The sequence below is a fragment of the Ambystoma mexicanum genome, chromosome 2p (assembly GCF_040938575.1).
Source record: "Ambystoma mexicanum isolate Mex_15411 chromosome 2p, UKY_AmexF1_1, whole genome shotgun sequence".
NCBI classification, from domain to species: domain Eukaryota; kingdom Metazoa; phylum Chordata; class Amphibia; order Caudata; family Ambystomatidae; genus Ambystoma; species Ambystoma mexicanum.
Window position 1 is genome coordinate 640,013,276 of NC_090923.1, and position 21,949 is coordinate 640,035,224.

The 21,949-nt window shown below is 55.3% G+C and overlaps 1 protein-coding gene across 2 annotated transcripts in view; it reads right to left on the reverse strand.

Moving 5' to 3' along the window:
* The window catches only part of MST1 (macrophage stimulating 1), a 1,288,434-nt gene that overhangs the window by 972,495 nt on the left and 293,990 nt on the right, over positions 1 to 21,949 (reverse strand). For both annotated transcript variants that reach the window (XM_069644177.1, XM_069644176.1), the window contains exon 4: positions 20,903 to 21,015. In XM_069644177.1, the coding sequence (XP_069500278.1) occupies positions 20,903 to 21,015 (113 nt within the window). The remainder of the gene's footprint in view (positions 1 to 20,902; positions 21,016 to 21,949) is intronic.

Consider the following 21,949-nt stretch of genomic DNA (forward strand, 5'->3'; position numbering starts at 1 on the left):
GGAGTGCTTGTACATGTAGGTAGTGAGTGGCGTACACATTTTCAGCACTGCATAGACCCACTTCCATGCAAACTGCCACCTTTCAACACGTCTGATCACAGTAGCTATTCAAAGTAGACCCAGCATGCATGCCAGGTCATATGTTGTGTGTCACATGTCTGCCGGATGCCTTTGCTGTCGGTGTGTGTGTGTTGTGTGCTTCTGACATGTGTAGTGACCTTTTCCTCTCTATTTTTCAGGTGATGACGCAATGGATGCAGAGGATGGTGTTGTCATGCCAGACACAGGGTTGGTAAGACCACATCAACCCGGCACTAGTGGGGGTCGTGGGGTGGTAGGCCACGAAAACCCCCAAGTGCTGCAGTCCATCCTGTCTCTGGCTGCCTATGAGTCCAGCCTTGATGACGACTCTGACGTCCATGTTGAGTTGGATGAGCATCAAGTCCATGTGCCAGGGGTGAGTGATTCTGATGTGGACACTCCTCTGTCTGCGACACCTGCACTGAGGGATCAGACAGTCTTGGTTCCTCCGCCCGTGGTGGATCGGGACGCAGGGTCACCCTCCACACCAGTCACTGATGTGCCTGGGACATCACGTCGACGGGGGCATGTAGTCGTGCAGCCGCAGGCGGTGCCAACACAGCGAGGACCTCCGGTCCTTGGGTCCCGCAGGGGTCAAGCCCGGCAACGCGGTCGCCGCGCGCAACCGCTGTATACTGAGTGGGAGCAAGACATGACTGCCAATTCCGAACGGCAGGGGGCAGCAATGGAGAACATCGCTGACAGCATGGAGCGTGTGGCCCGATCTGTGCTCCCCCCTGCTAGGCAGGTGCTTCTCCAGCAGCAGGCGGCACGGTCCACGGCCCGCTCGCTCAGGCTGGGCATGGCGGCCTCAGACAGGGCACGCCAGGCTGAAATGTCGTCTCTGCGTCAAGCAATTGCTGCTCACGCAGAGGCACACATGGATGCCCTGAGGGAGGAGTATGCCTCCCTCAGATCCACTCTGGGTGTCCTTATGATGTCCCAGAGGCAGCAGGCAGAGGAGAGGTTTGCACAGCTTGAGCGCACCATCTCGGCTGAGCTACAGGCTTGCCGGGAGGTGCAGCGGTTGTCCAGCCAGGCCTTGCAGGAGGAACTCCGTGTTACACGTGCTACCTTGCAAGAGGAAGCACGTGTATCACGTGAGGTTCTGCATGCAGACCTATGTAACATCGCCACACAGAACCAGGCTCACCTGTCCGGCAGACTTGCTGCCGACTAGGGGCAAGCTGCGGCTAGGCGTGGCCAGGCTACTGTGCCACGTCCTCCTTTCCGGGATGAGCCAGACTCGGACGACCATCTATCTCCCACATAGGTCGTGCTGTGCAGGCGTTGAGCCCATGGAGGTATTTTTTTTTGGCTCTGCATCATCGCATGTGGATGTTGAGCAGCACCCTGTACCTCCCCCCTCCTGGGTGCCTCCCCTCCCCCCCGGGTCGTATGTGGCCATTTTTGATTTTTCGTTTAGTTTAGTTAGTTAAGTTTCTGTTTGATAGTTAGTTTAAATAGGTAATGTAGGTTTTCCATAGTTAGTGTAATTAGTTAATAGTTGAGTTAGTTTAAAATTTGTAGTCTATTGTGCTTTCATGTGACAGTGCGGTGCCTTGTGGTTTTTGAAGGCATCCACTGTCTGTTCCAGCTGGGCCCTTCATGGTTGTCTTGTGTATGTGTTTGCTGCTTGGGTTCCTTGACTCACATATGCCACTCCTGCTTCCCTTATCCATGGGCTCGCAAGGATGGTTCGGTGTTACAGAATTTTACACAAGGGCTTTGGACTGTCATATCTGTGGCATGTCTGGTGCTTTGTGACTTGTGTTGACACCCCTAGTGGGGATGATTTAGGTGTAATTGTCCACTGTTCAGCTTTTGCTAGATGGGGTGTGTCATGATTAATGTGGACATTGATTGCTATGCATTGTGTATTATGTCTCATTTCTTTCCTGTACACGTGCCTGTTGCAATTCATGCTGTAGATAGTGTTCCACACTTTGGAAGTCAAAGACGGACTGATGGTGTGATTTGTGATGTGACTCTCTGACATGGTCAAGTAATGAGATGCCTGATGAGACACACAGATCACTTTGATGCATTAATCATTTGTTTCATGCACTTTCTGCAGGGGGATGAGGCACCAGAGCACCTTTGCCAGCAGACATGGCCCATTGGACGACGGAATTCCTGACCCGTTTGTTGGTGCCCACATGCACATGTGTGCACGAGCAGAGCCACAGTGATTGCAGACCCACATCCTAGAACTGCTGACAAGTTCCAAGGAACTCCAGGCAAGGTGGGCATCACAGGGGGGCCACGACACAGCAAAGCTTGCACCAGGCGAGTTGCACATGCAGGCTTAGTCACAGCACTGAGGGTGAGCTTAGACGAATATTGGTGTTGAAGCACACAATGCAGCTCAGATGTGTTTGTGGACTGGTGGCTGTTGATAGTAGGGTTGTCTGGGACACATGCAGGGGCAGTGGCACATACCCTGCGGTACACCAAGGTTCATTGAGGCACTTGTATCAACCATGTAGCCTTCAGAGACATGGAAAGGGGCAGCTCACAGGGACATACAGCAAGGGACATACTTGGGTGCAGTGCATGTCTATTCCACGTACTTCATGATAAATGCACTGCCAACTTTGTTTTGGTCATGGTGGTACGCAACTTGCTCTGTAGTCATGGCTTGCCATATGGGTCTGTCTGCTTACCCAGGGAACATTGCATGTTGTGTGAATTGTGACACATTGGTGTTCCATTTGCCACGCACCCACCAGCGCCTGACTCACTGCATTGACTGTGTATGACCCGTCACAGGGGTGATGTTATATATGGGTACGAAGCATCGAGCACTGATTGTCTGTTTGTAGAGTAGTTTGTTGCTATGGGGCATGTTTTGTGTTGTGTTTTCGTGTAATTGGCACATACAGGTTGTTGACTGTGTCTCTCTTTGCAGCATTGGAGTGCTCCTGTAACCGGCCCTGAGAGTGCGCAGGCAGGAGGCCAGCACTCAAAACCAGAGCTAAGTGTCTTGTTGTTTTCCTTACAAACTGCCCTGCATAGGCTTGCTGGGGAGTGTACTGATGCACGGATGTATGTGTGGTCCTATTTGGTATGGTTTATTTCCCTAATCACCCGTGATCCTATGCAATTATGAAACCTGTACCCTCTACCCGGTGTTCCTGCTTCCCGTGCCTATCCAAGCAACGTTCCCTGACCCTCTTTCCCCACTGGGGTTGCGGATGCCTGTGTAAGCCCCGAACTTGCAGGCGCCAAAACCCTAGAGGGGGTGGTTGGTTCGTACCACTCCTGAGCCTGGACTACAGAAGGCCATGACAATGATGTCCAAGTTTGTTTGGATTGTGTATGTGTTCATGCAGGTTGTACATTTTCGTGCATTCCCTAGTTTCATGTGTCATTCCTCCTCCCCTCACCTGCCACTCATTCCAGTCATCCAGTGTGTCTACACCTGTCCCGACTGCATATCCCTGAACCTCATTCCCCACCATGATCTTAGGGGCCTGTGTGAGTTTGACCTTGCAGGCACCCGGGACATGGTGTGGGTGGTTGTTTCATGAGACTCCCGCGCCTGTACAGGGGACCTGTGACAGTACACATCCATTCATGGTGCATCATCCGATGTCATGTACCACACATGTCTCACATCCTGTCGTGACATTGTTCTGCTGTGCTACCTTGGTTGTTGCATCATTGTGGTAGTACTTGGCGTTTGTGAGGTACTGCTACGTCAAGTCATCTACTGGAGGGTGTTTGGGTTCGTTTTCATGCCTTGGATTTTGTGATTTTGGAAATGAGTGTGGATTCTGAGGGTTCAGGCATCTTTTTACACACAAGGTGGGAGATGGACACGAAGGGTAAAGGTGATCCTGTGGCCAGGTGGAAATGAGGGTTGGAGGCTCCATGACCCAGGTGCAGTTGTTCAGCGGGTCATGGTCATTTGCGCGGGAGGGGGGGGGTTGTTGTTGATAGTTGCATTGCCCTGCAGTGTGATGGGAACTCTGACATTGTAATGTTGTTGTCCTATGTACATGTTGTGTTCTGCTGATCAATGCCTTTTCATGTGTTGTGTTTTCCTTTCAGGTGCGAGGGGATAGTTGTGGCTTGACATGCTGGGGTGTACACATGGTGGATGTTCACATGTGATGTGTAGGGAACACTGATGGTCACTTGAGTGCACATGCATATGTGGAGTGCATGTCCCTGCAGAACCACACACTTGCACTCGGATGCACTCCATGTACTCCCACCCTTGCATATCCACGTGTACACTGTTTGCCTTCTGGTGCCCACTGTGTCCCGGCAGCACATGTTCTGTGACCGATTATGGTTCCAGTACATGCCAAATTTGATGTTTGATGTAGTCTGTCACTTATATGTGATGCTCAGGGTGTGCATCACACGCAATGGCTGTTCACTGTGCTGTGCGCTGAGCAGTGTGATGCAGGAGTGGGACACTGCACACATGAGCTGCAGTGTTGATTTTGCAATGCATAATGTGCATATAGACAGGCATTCATTGTGATGTTACGACTGTTGCAATGCATTTGGAAACGACTTATTTTGGGTGGGACATTTTGTTGGTCTGTCATTTCATCTGATTCCGGGTCAGGCATCATTGTCCGATGCCACTGTACATTTAAGACATGGCAATGTGTACCTTATTGTTACTGCGTCAGTGTATGGGTATTGCTTGCCATGTCATGTTGATGTTTGGGAGGGTTTGAGTGACATGACAGTGATGGCCATGGCCTGTTTTGCAGGTGTGTGTGATGCACACCTTGCATGTCCAGGTCATCCTCTTCTCAGAGCAACTAGCTGGGGGTATGTTTCTCTCCGCAGCAGGGCCCTCCCCCTGGAACAGACTTCCTGCCTGATTTGAACTTGAGGGGAACCATCTCCAGTTCTGGAAGCACCTCAAGACCTTCCTCTTTGCTTCGGCTTACTCTCTGCCTCTCCCTTGCAGAATTCTTCACTGGAACTGCACAGGAGCTGCTATTGGGACACTCTCACCAACCTCGGTCCCTGGCCCAGCCACTGTCCACTTGCACTGCCACCCTGGCAACCCCTGCACTGCAGTACTGTCTCTCTATCCCTACAGCCCTCCCTTCCCAGCACTTGTCTGCACTTATCTTTGCAGTTGCCACCAGGCGACCTATGTATTATTCTTTTGGCCTACTTCCCCTGTACTGGACTCCCCCCCACCCTTCCCCTTGCACTTTTCCCTTCCCCCTACCCCTGCACTTGCACAATCTCAATGACACCTGGCCTAGTAGTACCGTTCTCTGTGTTCCCTTGTTCCCCCCCCCTGCCTCATTGCGCCTTGGAATACTTGTGTATGGCCCATGTCATGTCACATGTCATATGTGTGCATTTTGGTTGCACAGGATAGCTTGTGTTTAAGTAGCTAGGGATGCAGACGATGTGGCACTTCCATGGCAACTATCTCAGGGTGGTAGGGTTGTGACAGTTGACTGTCACTTTGTCATCATCGATTGTCACCTGGTATGTGCCAGGCCTGTGTGCACTCCGCAGGATCGGGAGTTTAGGTGAAAAATGTGGCCACAAGCTGGGTCCGGGCTTCCTCGCCACGTGCCCTGTCCCCTCCCATGGGCAGCGCCTGTGCCTGTGGTTGGGGATGTGGGGGCACCACCATGTCCACCGGGACGCCCTGCGGTGTTGCAACATTGTGCAGGACACATGCTGCCACAATGATCCTGCACACTACTGGTGGTGCATAGAGTAGTTGCCCACCAGAGCGGTCAAGGGAGCGGAAACGTGACTTGAGCACTCCGAATGTGCGCTCCACTATGCCCCTGGTTGCAATATGGGCGGCGTTGTATCTTACCTGGGGTGGTGTGGTGGGGTTCCGGATTGGCGTCATCATGTGGTTGCTCAGAGGGTAGGCACTGTCCCCTGGGGAGGTGATAATAATTGAGATTATTAGGGTTGGGATATTTGTCTGTGTGTGACTTGCATGCATGTGCAAGGGCATTTGTACTGACCTAGGAGCCATGTGTCGCCATGCTGCCCAGCTTCCAGGGCCCGGCTCAGGGCGGACATTCTGTATATGAAACTGTCATGGGTGGAGCCAGGGTAGTTTGCATAGACAGAGGTGATGATTCCCTTTGCATCGCATACCACCTGTACATTGATGGAATGCCAGTGCTTGCGGTTTCGGTAGATGTGCTCAGTGGCCCTAGGTGGACGTAGGGCCACATGGGTGCAATCTATGGCACCGAGCACTTTGGGGAAGTGTGCCACCCTGAAAAAATCCAGGGCAACGGCCTGCCTTTCTGCGGGTGTTCTGGGCATGTATATGTGCCTGCGGACTGAGGGGCGCGCTGTCATGATTGCCAGTACCTGGTGTAGGCAGCGTGACTGCGTGGCCTGTAAGACCCCCCCCACTATGGCAGTGGTCCGCTGAAACGACCCAGTGGCCAAAAAATGCAAGACATTGAGCAGCTTCTCCAAGGGGCTCAATGCTTGGGAGCAAAGGGTGGGGGATGTGAGGTCATCTTCCCACTCCCTGACCAGGTCTAGGATGATATGGGGTGGAAACCTATACCTGCCGTAGACCTGGTCGTCAGGCATCCCAAAAAGGCTTGTCCGTGGTGCAAAAATGCGTGCCCTGGCTATTCTCCTCCTCCTGCCGTGTCCCACAATCAGTGCAGCAACAAATGGGGCATTCATCGTCGCTGTATATACGCGTTTGTTGTTTGCGCGCACTTTTATGCTGTGCGCGGGACGCCTCCGTGTGGGCGGACTCGTTGGTTTCCCGTATTCGGGTGTCATCGCGTGTGATCGGAGGGGAGCGAGCGTACACGCGATTGGCCTGGGTACGTGTGTTTCGGGGTGCGCGGGTAGTTCCACACGCCATTGGCCTGGGTACGTGACGCCATTGGCCTGGGTACGTGTGTTTCGGGGTGCGCGGGTAGTTCCACACGCCATTGGCCTGGGTACGTGACGCCATTGGCCTGGGTACGTGTGTTTCGGGGTGCGCGGGTAGTTCCACACGCCATTGGCCTGGGTGCGTGACGCCATTGGCCTGGGTACGTGTGTTTCGGGGTGCGCGGGTAGTTCCACACGCCATTGGCCTGGGTACGTGACGCCATTGGCCTGGGTATGTGTGTTCCGGGGTGCCGTGAACTTTCACACGCGATTGGTTGAAATCCACGTGTGTTCTGTCATCACGTGCAATGAGGGATACTCCCTCGCACGTCACGTCACAGACGCGCTCACGCGCTGAGGGCCTTTGGTCCAATGAAAATGCGTATGCGTGCAGACGCGCTTACGCGCTAAGGGCCTTTCCTCGAATTACACGCTGACGTGCAGAATTTTCACGTGCCAAATCACTCCGTATCAAGCTGGCCACGCGTAAGCACACGGAAGACCACGCTCCTGCCCAGAAGGCCGAACTACTGCCCCCCAGAGCCCCGAGCACGCTCCCACCTGCCATCTGCTGCTGCCTGACTGCCTGCTGCCCACGTGCCCTGCCATTTGCTGCCTGCACATCAGCCAGGGGTGCTGTTGGTGTGACCACCCCTGCTGGAACCAAAGACTCCCGACTGGGATTCCATCGCTCCACAGCCCAGCCCCAGGACCCAGTTGCCCACCCACTCCTGCCTCTGGGGTTGTCATGTCGGGGCAAACTCCATCTGTGACCACTGACAACCCCCGGCCAGAGAGGCAGAGGGGCACCAGCTTCAGTGCCACCGAAGTTGGTGTCCTGGTGGAGCAAGTCCTGGGGCAGTATGATGCCCTCTTCGGAAGTTCCCGCGCCGACAAGGAAGGACGGACTCGGATCTGGACTGACATCGTGACTGCCATCAACGCGGAGGGGGTGGCAGTCCGCGACTTCCAACATGTCAAGAAGCACTGGGAGGACTTCAGGTCCAGGACCCTGAACAAGGCCCGGCGCCTCTTGAAGGCAGCGGATGCCAAGGGGCGCCGGGGCCACTTGTCGGAGGAACAGATGAGGGTCCTGGAACACATATCCCCAGCGCTCCACCTCCAGGTCCTTGAGAGGCAGACCCGTCTGGAGTCGAGCGGTGAGTGTACATGCATCCTGATTGTGAGCAGTGCGTGTGGTGATTGTTCAGTAGTGTGCAGGTTGCACATCTGTTTGTATGGGGTCGAGTATGGGTGCGGGTGTACAGGTCCGTGGGGCTGACACATGCGAGGGCTGTAATGTGTGAGACATGGATGGTGCCTGTGTGTGTGGGCTTGCATGCCAAATGCAGTTGTGTGGGCACACAAGTTTGTATGAATGTGTATGTGAGTAGACATGTCCGTGATGTCACGCATGTATGTTGTTTTCAGCTTCATGTATCAGCGCTGTGTACATGTGCATGTGTGTGTATTTGACAAGGGTGCAACAGTGATGCAACATGGATGCATGTGACAGCGGTATGTGGAAGCCTGATGGGCAGATGTGACATGGATGCCCGTCTGAACACTGCGACACTTGCCAGAGGTGTACACATGCATGCAAGTGTGGTGGTGTGTGTACATGTGTGGTGCACTTCCTGTGTTGCATGTGATGTCTGGCTCACCTTTGGCTGCTCATGCTGTTGTATGTGTATGGATGGTGTTGGCAGTTGCGATATGGCTGTGGTATGGCTCGTGTGTGCGAGTTGTAATGACATGTGTGTTGGGGATCGTGATGACATGTCTGAGGTTTGCCAATGCCACTCATGTACAACTGTCATGTGTGTATGTGTCCATTGTACATTGCCCTGATGCGTGTGTTTTGTTTCTCCCTGTCTGCAGCGTCAACTGATGAAGAGGGCGGAGAAGGTGCTGTGGAGCACAGCAGCGGGGATCCCACCGCCAGCCGGAGACGCAAGGCCCGGCTCCCCTCCCATGTTGTCATCTCGTCGGGGAGTGAGGAGTCCGGTGCCGCGTCCCAGGCCGCAGCTGCCGGGGGGAGGTCCAAGAGGCGGAGGTTGCAGTTGGACTCCTCGGCAGCAGAAGGGGCAGCTGGGACCCCACAGGGCCCAACGGGGGAAGATGGCACAGAGTCATCCAGGTTGGTGGGGGGTTTGGTGGAGGAGGAGGCCGTGCAAGCACCAGAGACGGGGTCTGGGGGGTGGGGATCCCACTGGTGCTAGTGGTGCAGTGCAGGACCAGGGACAGGAGGCAGCACAGGCCGCCGCGGAGGTGCCTGTGTGCAATCCTGTCCCTGATCCTGTCCCTGCATCATCTTGCACCAGCAGGGATGCCTATGTCCAGACCAGTTTTCAGGCAGGGGATGAGCTGACGTCAACTGGCCTTCCTCTGCCTGCGGACGTGGCTATCCAGGCCCGGGTTGAGCCTGTCCTGGCTGGTGTGGCGTTGCGTCAACGGACCATGCGAGGTGACCTGCAGTCTTTTCATGAAGAGACTGCACGTCATCTCGAATGGCTCGTTGACCACGTCAGCCTGCTGGGACAGGTCACCCAGGCCGGATTCCTCCGTCTGATGGGGCTTGCCACGACCCCCTCCTCAGCTGGACCCCCTACGCGCCAGTCGTACTCTGTGCCATCTTCCCACCCATCAGTCACCTGGGTGCCCTGTGGAGCTGCCTCTGACGGTGCGGCCAGGCTGGTGGAGGAGGCATCCCTGCCACAGTCGGGAGTCGGACGTCCAGCAGGGGTGGCCACGTCAACGACTGCACCCCAGCCGGCGGAGGATGTGCAGGCAGCAGGAGGCAGTGCAGGGGCAGAGGCACAGCAGCAGCAGCACCATGGTGGGAGCCATGAAGGCTCGGGGCCTTCGACATCGGAGGGGCAGGCATCGGCCGGAGGGCAGGAGGACCCAGGACAAAAAGTGTCTTCCGTGTGGCAGCGGTTGGGCCACGCCATAGATGCGGAGCGGCAGCGGGCGGAAGAGGCACGGCTCTCAATGGTCAGGGCGGAGAACTCCATGCAGAGGGCCCTGAGGCGGGCCGAGTGCCTCGAGGCAATCCGCAGGGGTTTGGAGGTGGACACGTCGACGGCCCTGCGGACCCTCGGGGCCATGGAGGAGGACCGCCTCCGGGACATTGAGGAGGAGTTCGATGATGCCCTGGCCCGGCACATCCAGAAGTGAGCCGTGGAACTAGCCCGCTGCCCTTGTACATAGTTATGTAGGTAGTGTTAGGTTTCATTTTTGTTTTTGTTTCATTTGGACCTTTTGGACATTGGCCACATTTTTGTATATATTTTTTTTATTAGTTAGTGTAGTTAGATAGGTTTCCTTTATTTTGTTGGGATAATGGACCCTGGCTTCTTGCATTGTACATAGTTGTAGACTTGTACATACTTTCTTTTTTAACATTCTCCATGGATCAATGGCTTTTATTTTTATTTCCCATTGGATTTTGTTTTGTGGACATTGACTTTGTACAACATTACTTTGGATTTCAATATTTTTTTTTTTTTTTAATTTTGAACGGACATGCTTCTTTTCATTTTTTTTACATTCACATTTCTGTTTCTTCATTTTTGATTCTATTCATGTTTCCTTTAATACATTATTTTTTTGTTGAACTTCAATGTGTGGTATCTCATTGTTTTCATGCATTTCATGTTATGTGTTTTGAGATTCACTGACACCCATTGGGTGTATGTGAGGGACATGTGTTTGTTTCGGAACTTGCAATTGGTGTTCTGTGATGTAATTGCAAATTATGAGTGGGTGGATGCAATACTCGGGTGGGTGTTTTGCATTTGGGGGCTGACCATAGAGACCAGGGTTCTGGATTGTGATGACATGTTGGGTGGGGAACATGAGTTGGACATGGGTGGGGGCCTGGTGGAGGCTGCCCCTGCACTGCTGGGGGGTGGGGGTGCTGGGAGACATGGTTGGGGGCCTGGTGGAGGCTGCGCCTGGTGACTGGAGGGGTGGGGGTGGTGGGAGACATGGGTGGGGGCCTGGTGGAGGCTGCCCCTGGTGACTGGAGGGGTGGGGGTGGTGGGAGACATGGGTGTGGGCCTGGTGGAGGCTGCCCCTGGTGACTGGAGGGGTGGGGGTGGTGGGAGACATGGGTGGGGGCCTGGTGGAGGCTGCCCCTGGTGACTGGAGGGGTGGGGGTGGTGGGAGACATGGGTGGGGGCCTGGTGGAGGCTGCCCCTGGTGACTGAAGGGGTGGGGGTGGTGTGAGACATGGGTGGGGGCCTTGTGGAGGCTGCCCCTGGTGACCGGGTGGTGGGAGACATGGGTGGGGGCCTTGTGGAGGCTGCCCCTGGTGACTGGAGGGGTGGGGGTGGTGGGAGACATGGGTGGGGGCCTGGTGGAGGCTGCCCCTGATGACTGGAGGGGTGGGGGTGGTGGGAGACATGGTTGGGGGCCTGCTGGGGGGTGGGGGTGCAAGGGGACATGGTTGGGGGCCTGCTGGGGGGTGGGGGTGCAAGGGGACATGGTTGGGGGCCTGCTGGCAGGTGCCCCACAGTGCTGGGGGGTGGGGGTGCAGGGGGACATGAGTGGGGGCCTGCTGGGGGGTGGGGGTGCAAGGGGACATGGTTGGGGGCCTGCTGGCAGGTGCCCCACAGTGCTGGGGGTGGGGGTGCAGGGGGACATGAGTGGGGGCCTGCTGGGGGGGTGGGGGTGCAAGGGGACATGGGTGGGGGCCTTGTGGAGGCTGCCCCTGGTGACTGGAGGGGTGGGGGTGGGGGTGGTGGGAGACATGGGTGGGGGCCTGGTGGAGGCTGCCCCTGGTGACTGGAGGGGTGGGGGTGGTGGGAGACATGGGTGGGGGCCTGGTGGAGGCTGCCCCTGGTGACTGGAGGGGTGGGGGTGGTGGGAGACATGGTTGGGGGCCTGCTGGGGGGTGGGGGTGCAAGGGGACATGGTTGGGGGCCTGCTGGGGGGTGGGGGTGCAAGGGGACATGGTTGGGGGCCTGCTGGCAGGTGCCCCACAGTGCTGGGGGGTGGGGGTGCAAGGGGACATGGTTGGGGGCCTGCTGGGAAGTGCCCCACAGTGCTGGGGGGTGGGGGTGCAGGGGGACATGAGTGGGGGCCTGCTGGGGGGTGGGGGTGCAAGGGGACATGGTTGGGGGCCTGCTGGCAGGTGCCCCACAGTGCTGGGGGGTGGGGGTGCAAGGGGACATGAGTGGGACATGGTTGGGGGCCTGCTGGCAGGTGCCCCACAGTGCTGGGGGGTGGGGGTGCAAGGGGGACATGAGTGGGGGCCTGCTGGGGGGTGGGGGCGCAAGGGGACATGGTTGGGGGCCTGCTGGCAGGTGCCCCACAGTGCTGGGGGGTGGGGGTGCAAGGGGACATGAGCGGGACATGGTTGGGGGCCTGCTGGCAGGTGCCCCACAGTGCTGGGGGGTGGGGGTGCAAGGGGACATGAGTGGGGGCCTGCTGGGGGGTGGGGGTGCAAGGGAACATGAGTGGGACATGGTTGGGGGCCTGCTGGCAGGTGCCCCACAGTGCTGGGGGGTGGGGGTGCAAGGGGACATGAGTGGGGGCCTGCTGGGGGGGTGGGGGTGCAAGGGGACATGGGTGGGGGCCTTGTGGAGGCTGCCCCTGGTGACTGGAGGGGTGGGGGTGGTGGGAGACATGGGTGGGGGCCTGGTGGAGACTGCCGGGGTGGGGGTGGTGGGAGACATGGGTGGGGGCCTGGTGGAGGCTGCCCCTGGTGACTGGAGGGGTGGGGGTGGTGGGAGACATGGTTGGGGGCCTGCTGGGGGGTGGGGTTGCAAGGGGACATGGTTGGGGGCCTGCTGGGGGGTGGGGGTGCAAGGGGACATGGTTGGGGGCCTGCTGGCAGGTGCCCCACAGTGCTGGGGGGTGGGGGTGCAGGGGGACATGAGTGGGGGCCTGCTGGGGGTGGGGGTGCAAGGGGACATGGTTGGGGGCCTGCTGGCAGGTGCCCCACAGTGCTGGGGGGTGGGGGTGCAGGGGGACATGAGTGGGGGCCTGCTGGGGGGTGGGGGTGCAAAGGGACATGGTTGGGGGCCTGCTGGCAGGTGCCCCACAGTGCTGGGGGGTGGGGGTGCAAGGGGACATGAGTGGGACATGGTTGGGGGCCTGCTGGCAGGTGCCCCACAGTGCTGGGGGGTGGGGGTGCAAGGGGGACATGAGTGGGGGCCTGCTGGGGGGTGGGGGTGCAAGGGGACATGGTTGGGGGCCTGCTGGCAGGTGCCCCACAGTGCTGGGGGGTGGGGGTGCAAGGGGACATGAGTGGGACATGGTTGGGGGCCTGCTGGCAGATGCCCCACAGTGCTGGGGGGTGGGGGTGCAAGGGGACATGAGTGGGGGCCTGCTGGGGGGTGGGGGTGCAAGGGGACATGAGTGGGACATGGTTGGGGGCCTGCTGGCAGGTGCCCCACAGTGCTGGGGGGTGGGGGTGCAAGGGGACATGAGTGGGGGCCTGCTGGGGGGGTGGGGGTGGTGGGAGACATGGTTGGGGGCCTGGTGGAGGCTGCCCCTGGTGACTGGAGGGGTGGGGGTGGTGGGAGACATGGGTGGGGGCCTGGTGGAGGCTGCCCCTGGTGACTGGAGGGGTGGGGGTGGTGGGAGACATGGGTGGGGGCCTGGTGGAGGCTGCCCCTGGTGACTGGAGGGGTGGGGGTGGTGGGAGACATGGGTGGGGGCCTGGTGGAGGCTGCCCCTGGTGACTGGAGGGGTGGGGGTGGTGTGAGACATGGGTGGGGGCCTGGTGGAGGCTGCCCCTGGTGACTGGGTGGTGGGGGTGGTGGAAGACATGGGTGGGGGCCTGGTGGGGGGTGGGGGTGGTGGGAGACATGGTTGGGGGCCTGGTGGAGGCTGCCCCTGGTGACTGGAGGGGTGGGGGTGGTGGGAGACATGGGTGGGGGCCTGGTGGAGGCTGCCCCTGGTGACTGGAGGGGTGGGGGTGGTGGGAGACATGGGTGGGGGCCTGGTGGAGGCTGCCCCTGCACTGCTGGGGGGTGGGGGTGCTGGGAGACATGGGTTGGACATGGGTGGGGGCCTGGTGGAGGCTGCCCCTGCACTGCTGGGGGGTGGGGGTGGTGGGAGACATGGGTGGGGGCCTGGTGGAGGCTGCCCCTGGTGACTGGGGGTGGTGGGAGACATGGGTGGGGGCCTGGTGGAGGCTGCCCCTGCACTGCTGGGGGGTGGGGGTGCTGGGAGACATGGGTGGGGGCCTGGTGGAGGCTGCCCCTGCACTGCTGGGGGCGGGGGTGGTGGGAGACATGGGTGGGGGCCTGGTGGAGGGTGCCCCTGGTGGCGGGGGGGTGGGGGTGATAGGGGACATGAGTGGGTGCCTGGTGGAGGCTGCCCCTGCACTGCTGGGGGGTGGGGGTGGTGGGAGACATGGGTGGGGGCCTGGTGGAGGCTGCCCCTGGTGACTGGGGGGTGGGGGTGGTGGGAGACATGGGTGGGGGCCTGGTGGAGGCTGCCCCTGCACTGCTGGGGGGTGGGGGTGCTGGGAGACATGGGTTGGACATGGGTGGGGGCCTGCTGGCAGGTGCCCCACAGTGCTGGGGGGTGGGGGTGGTGGGAGACATGGGTGGGGGCCTGGTGGAGGCTGCCCCTGCACTGCTGGGGGGTGGGGGTGCTGGGAGACATGGGTGGGGGCCTGGTGGAGGCTGCCCCTGGTGACTGGGGGGTGGGGGTGGTGGGAGACATGGGTGGGGGCCTGGTGGAGGCTGCCCCTGCACTGCTGGGGGGTGGGGGTGCTGGGAGACATGGGTGGGGGCCTGGTGGAGACTGCCCCTGCACTGCTGGGGGGTGGGGGTGGTGGGAGACATGGGTGGGGGCCTGGTGGAGGCTGCCCCTGGTGACTGGGGGGTGGGGGTGGTGGGAGACATGGGTGGGGGCCTGGTGGAGGCTGCCCCTGCACTGCTATGGGGTGGGGGTGCTGGGAGACATGGGTTGGACATGGGTGGGGGCCTGCTTGCAGGTGCCCCACAGTGCTGGGGGGTGGGGGTGGTGGGAGACATGGGTGGGGGCCTGGTGGAGGCTGCCCCTGCACTGCTGGGGGGTGGGGGTGCTGGGAGACATGGGTTGGACATGGGTGGGGGCCTGCTGGCAGGTGCCCCACAGTGCTGGGGGGTGGGGGAGGTGGGAGACATGGGTGGGGGCCTGCTGGAGGCTGCCCCTGCACTGCTGGGGGGTGGGGGTGCTGGGAGACATGGGTTGGACATGGGTGGGGGCCTGGTGGAGGCTGCCCCTGCACTGCTGGGGGGTGGTGGTGCTGGGAGACATGGGTGGGGGCCTGGTGGAGGCTGCCCCTGGTGACTGGGGGGTGGGGGGTGGGGGTGGTGGGAGACATGGGTGGGGGCCTGCTGGAGGCTGCCCCTGCACTGCTGGGGGGTGGGGGTGCTGGGAGACATGGGTTGGACATGGGTGGGGGCCTGGTGGAGGCTGCCCCTGCACTGCTGGGGGGTGGTGGTGCTGGGAGACATGGGTGGGGGCCTGGTGGAGGCTGCCCCTGTTGACTGGGGGGTGGGGGGTGGGGGTGGTGGGAGACATGGGTGGGGGCCTGGTGGAGGCTGCCCCTGCACTGCTGGGGTTGGGGGTGCTGGGAGACATGGGTGGGGGCCTGGTGGAGGCTGCCCCTGGTGACTGGGGGGGTGGGGGTGCTGGGAGACATGGGTGGGGGCCTGGTGGAGGCTGCCCCTGCACTGGTGGAGGTGGTGGGAGACATGGGTGGGGGCCTGGTGGAGGCTGCCCCTGCACTGCTGGGGGTGGGGGTGGTGGGAGACATGGGTGGGGGCCTGGTGGAGGCTGCCCCTGGTGACTGGGGGGTGGGGGGGGGTGGGAGACATGGGTGGGGGCCTGGTGGAGGCTGCCCCTGCACTGCTGGGGGGTGGGGGTGCAGGGGGACATGAGTGGGGGCCTGCTGGGGGGTGGGGGTGCAAGGGGACATGTGGCTTGGCTGGGGGGCATGCCCATGGTGGATGGGCTGCCTGCGGGACATGACCAGGGGTGCAGGGTAGTCCCCTGTGGTGTGGGCTGCCTGCAGAGGTCGTGGAGGGGGTAGAGGGGAGACCTGGGAGGACCCACACTGGCAATTCACCTCTTCAACTTCCCGCACACCTACGTAATACACTGCCCCACTCGCACAGGCCCAATCGCGTGTAGGATTTCTCGCGCACCCCTGAAATCCACGTACCCAGCCCTATCGCGTGTAGATTTTCTCGCGCACCCCTGAAATCCACGTACCCAGGCCAATCGCGTGTAGATTTTCTTGCGCACCCCTGAAATCCACGTACCCAGGCCAATCGCGTGTAGAATTTCTCGCGCACCCCTGAAATCCACGTACCCAGGCCAATCGCGTGTAGAATTTCTCGCGCACCCCTGAAATCCACGTACCCAGGCCAATCGCGTGTAGAATTTCTCGCGCACCCCTGAAATCCACGTACCCAGCCCAATCGCGTGTAGATTTTCTCTCGCACCCCTGAAATCCACGTACCCAGGCCAATCGCGTGTAGAATTTCTCGCGCACCCCTGAAATCCACGTACCCAGGCCAATCGCGTGTAGAATTTCTCGCGCACCCCTGAAATCCACGTACCCAGCCCAATCGCGTGTAGATTTTCTCGCGCACCCCTGAAATCCACGTACCCAGGCCAATCGCGTGTAGAATTTCTCGCGCACCCCTGAAATCCACGTACCCAGCCCAATCGCGTGTAGAATTTCTCGCGCACCCCTGAAATCCACGTACCCAGGCCAATCGCGTGTAGAATTTCTCGCGCACCCCTGAAATCCACATACCCAGCCCAATCGCGTGTAGAATTTCTCACGCACCCCTGAAATCCACGTACCCAGGCCAATCGCGTGTAGAATTTCTCGCGCACCCCTGAAATCCACGTACCCAGCCCAATCGCGTGTAGATTTTCTCGCGCACCCCTGTAATACACGTACCCAGGCCAATCGCGTGTAGAATTTCTCGCGCACCCCTGAAATCCACGTACCCAGGCCAATCGCGTGTAGATTTTCTCGCGCACCCCTGTAATACACGTACCCAGGCCTATCGCGTGTGGGGACACCCGCACACCCCTGAAATACACGCTCCCCGCTCTGCATTTGCTGCTGCCCTTTGCGCTGGATTGGGGATTTTGATGGCTTTTCCCTGCGCAAGGGGCGTTCTTGGGGGCGTAACTGACGCTGCTGCAGGGTCGCTGCACCACTCTGCGCCACGGCTGGTTGTGGATGTTGGAATCCATGAATACGCTGTGCGCCTGAATGTGTTTCGGCGCACGCGGCTGGCGCAGACTACCGCACGCGCACACTGTGCGCCAGCCGCGTGCGCCACTTGTGCGCCGATTTCTATGAATTGGCCCCTACGTTTTGTTTGAATGCAGAGATGAGTCGATATGACTTCTCAAACTTACATTTTGAAGAATGGGCATCCGTTGTTTCCTAGTTCTAGGTAAGATACCCACCTGTTTTGGAACAATTGTCATTCTTGAACTCCCTGTTCCCCATTTCACTTTAGAATTTTTACCGACAATATTGTTCAGGTTTCCGCAGATAGCACCAGTTGTGATGTGAAGTTGATGAAGAGGTTTAGTCCTCTGAAACAGAATTTCAGGCAGATTTGCTTAAGTTGTCCGCCCTCGGAATCCAGGTGAATAGGGACTCTTATTATGGAAGTTTGATTCTCCCATGATTAGAGCAAGTTTACTTTGAATCAATGAAGTTTGGAATTTGAACACAGATATCGCTAATACACAGTTTACCTTATAGTAATGGACGATTCAATCTGTTGAACTGATGACCTAATTAAAGCTCCTGACGAAGGGGATTGCCTGAAACATGTACAGCTCTGTATTGTTTGATTGAATTTTCTTTGAATTAATTTAATTATAAATGCCTATGAATTACTGTTTTGATGACAAATGTGTATGCCTGAAAAAATTCTTGTTTTAAATCGGGAATCATTTTGACTGTTTTCAGTTTTTTGGTTGTGCAGAGGACGCAAGGGTCCTTCCATAGGGCTCTGCTTTTTTTGCTATTTTACTTTCCACCTGGTGCACGGGTGGTTTTACTCTCCTCTGCACCCAAAGTATCTTTATCGTACTTACTCGATATCCTCAACATTTAGGAGTGCAACATCAGTGTTGTCAGAGCTATCGTTTCATGTCTATCAACTCTCCAGAATTGCTGATTCAGTTTGCAATCTAAAGCGATACACCAGGCCCCTGGATGCCTATCATCGAGATGTTGAACCACTGACTCAATGCTAGGCTACCTTAACCATCCTAACCCATTGGATGGTTGCCCCATGTTGTGACCTATCGGGCCTCTGATACACATGAGGTAGATAAGCCTGTGTGTGCTGGGAGCATTCCAGCTCTGTAAGATCAAGCAATACACTCAGAATGCTCTGTCAGGTTTGTGCGTCACCGGATGAAGTGTTTGTGACAGAATGCTATCTGCGAGGGTGTACCAGTCTGACTTTTTCTGAGTCTTAATACTAAATTATGCTGTTTATTCTTTCTTGAAAAGTCAGATAAATTATCAGACCTCACTTTCATAATGCTCCATGTTGAAAAGTATAGTGTAAACATATAACTCTGCTGAGAAGTTCTCTTGATACCCACAGCAGTTGTTCGGATTTGAAAACATGGCAGTTACAAAGTAACATGTGAATTCCTGCAAGAAAGGAAACCAAAACTCTTTAACCCTGGGAATCAATGATCCAAAATATTGCTAGTGAGGATTGTATTTCTGATTATGCTGCTCGACTATGAATTGAAATCTTGCTCACTCTATGACTTCGCCAAGTTTATTTAACCTGTTGATTAATATTGCTTTCCAAAACATTACTTCTAATTGCAAGAATACTTGCATTGCATCTCTTAATATTTGGTGGAATTCAATTTGTTCTATGCATCGGTTGGAGAAAAGTCATACTGTTACTTTTGATTGTTTAAATACATTTGATTAAAAAATTGAATGTTTTCATGGAATATCTCAATGCTTATGTATAGACTACTGCCCTTACCCTTTTCCCCTCCCTTTCCTTTTGTTTTGTGTCTTGTCTTGTTTTTGAACCCCTTATATTGTATTGACATTTGCTTCACCTTATTCATTATCAACTTTATTATAGTTGCTTTATACATTCTGGTACATAATACAGTTAAAGTTTAAAAAATGTTAAAACGTTTGTTTTGTTTTATCTGCCTATCGAATATCTCAATAAAAATCTTTTAAACATAAATTCAGCTAAATTATAAACAAAACGTTTCTGATTCTGACATGTTGAAGTCGCTTAGAGTGATTATTTTAAGGTTGCACGATTTCATTGCATTTGGCACAATCGGTGAGACTGAAGAGGAAACTGCTTTTGTACGCTCTCTTTAGAGCAAAGAGGGGATTTGGAGGTGATGTGTTTGACGGATTCATGTGATTTGATGAATGTGGCACACTGGTGGAGGGCTCATGAAGCAATGCATACATCTTCACCTTTTTGCATGGTTTTGGTGGAGCGGTTGTGGGGACAGGAGGTAAGGCAGCTTAGTGCCTTTGTCTTTTTCTTTCCAATATTGGTTGCATATGAGAAGCTTCATTGGTTTATAAAGCCCATGTTTCAGAAGTAGTGAAAGGGGTCTTTTGTCAATTTAGACTGCTGAAACCCATTCTGCCATTTATACCTAGAACTGAACGCGCAGGAGTGGTAAATTCCAGGCTTCATTATGGTGGTACTCTTCTTCTGGGAGCCCCGGAGACTTAAATACATCGTCTCCAGGTAGCCCAGAATGTGGCCGTCAGGTTGATTTTTAATGTACCTAAGAGAGACCCCATCTCTGTCCATCGAAGAAGATTGCACTATGTCTGGTACATAGATGTATTCAGGGCTTAGCACCTAGGTAACTGGCATCAAAAATTCAACCCCATCAGCCACCTCAAATCTTGCGATCATCTGGTAAAAAGCTGTTGCTCGTCCCCTCATCCTACTATGTTACTCTGGGGGACTGCTATTTTTCTATCAGGGGCCCTCGTTTATGGAATTAATTTCCAACTGATCTACAAAATATTACTTCTTTTACTGGTTTTCTTTTGCTCCAAGCTGAAAACATATTTTTTTGAATCTAGAACCGTTAAAGAAGGCTACTTGAGCAAGTTAAGTTCTCAGTGCCTAGATGCAGTGTCTGCTGCTTGGTTCTGTAAGGAAATGTGCATAATAAATCCTCAATATCAATATATAAATTGATGATCAGATATGAGCTCAGAAGGACTTTGCTGGCAGCAGATTGTGCATTAATGTGTAATACCCTAGCCCTGGACCACCTTGGTGAGCACAGAAACATTCCCTGGGGACAGGGAACACCTAAAGGCAAACGTAAGGGACAAGTCAACGAAGCAGGCCGAGTTGGCATGGTGGCAGCATTAATGAAAGGCCCTTAATTGATAGATTTCCAAATCGGAAAATTGTGAGGCCATAGGGAGATGGGGGTGGAATTGGTGTCGGGTGTGCTTCTAGAAGAGTAGGAACAGTTTCCAGCATTCCGGCTGTCAACTGACAATTTGAGCAGAAAGAAGCAACCCAAAGAACATTTTGCAGAGTAGTATCAGATCGCGAACTAAACTCATAGTGGGGTTGCATCATTAGGACCTGCTGTTGTGTAAAGTTAGACATGGTTCTGGAGAAATGGTAGGGTGCATGTTTTCACTATGAAACAGCCTAAGTCTATGAACTGGACAGAATTAAACCATACACTAGCATCTTCAAGTCATTTAACAATCACACTTTTTTTCCACCATGCATGGAGTTCTGGAGGCCCAGGCCTTTATCACACTAATACCCATAAACTCAAATTCCTGGAAAGTACAGCACAATTAAAGACATTTGTGTGTAGCACTTCAGAGGACCACTGCCTGTGCTATTTTACCACCCTGAGGCATTACACAGGTTGTTTCTAAGGATTGAGGGGTATGTTGCAGTCTTACCTTTCTTCTGATAGAGATCATGGTGAACATTTCTCTGCAACTGTGTATTTGGAGAATGCTCAGTCCATGGCAACATTTGACACGTAAGAGTCTTCCAATTGTAATTAAATGACCTGCAAAAGATTAAAGAAACAAATTAATATGTCAAAAGTGCATTCCCTTTCACTAAAGTGAATTTGAAAATAGAGTGTAGGTGTGTGCTGAAGTTGGAGTGTGAGCAAGAGTTTATGAATAACTATGTGGCAGACTAGGAACACTGGCTTTAAATTGATTGTACTGTTTACACTCATCCCACCGGCTAACCTTGACAAGCATATGGCTGCCAAACACCCATACACTTAGTTCAGCATTATGGGCAAAGAGGATACTCGTCGGAAGTAATTATCTCCAGAGAGGTAGACAGTGGTGCTCATTAATAGCAGAGGTTATTAGAAAATGTTTCTTACATATAACATCAGTTCTCCTGAATGTTGTCAATAGACACATTCTCTATACTACTGCACGTTCCTCCTTACTCGCATTCAGCAGGCACGTTGGGTTGTTGTGCACAATCATATTGGGTGCAGTATCAGTGCTGCGGTCCAATTTAAAACACTGTCACATCTGTGCAAACATCCACATGTGTCAGAACTCAAAAGGCACAACACAACATTCTTCTTTCCACTGCAAGAATCCATGGTCCATTTTCTAAATAATAAAGTTTTGTGCAATTCAGGTGAAAACCATTCATTCAGTTACTGTAAAGTAAAGTAAACTAAGGCAGCATAGACTAATCAAGGTCCTGTCCAAAGATGGCACCGACAGAGAACCAGGCTCATGCCCTCAAGAACAGTTCCTCGAAATCAGTTCTATCCAATAGCTCCATAGGCTATTTCAGCATGCAAGTGTTCAGGGTTGCCACAGCCATTCATTCTGCTCCAGTACCTACTATTGAAGTACAACTTTATTAATCCAAAATCGACAGTCCCATTAACAGAAGCTGCAGAACAGTCTGGAAAGACACAGTTTGTGGAAAGGATAATGTCAAGTAGCATTGTTTGTTTAGAA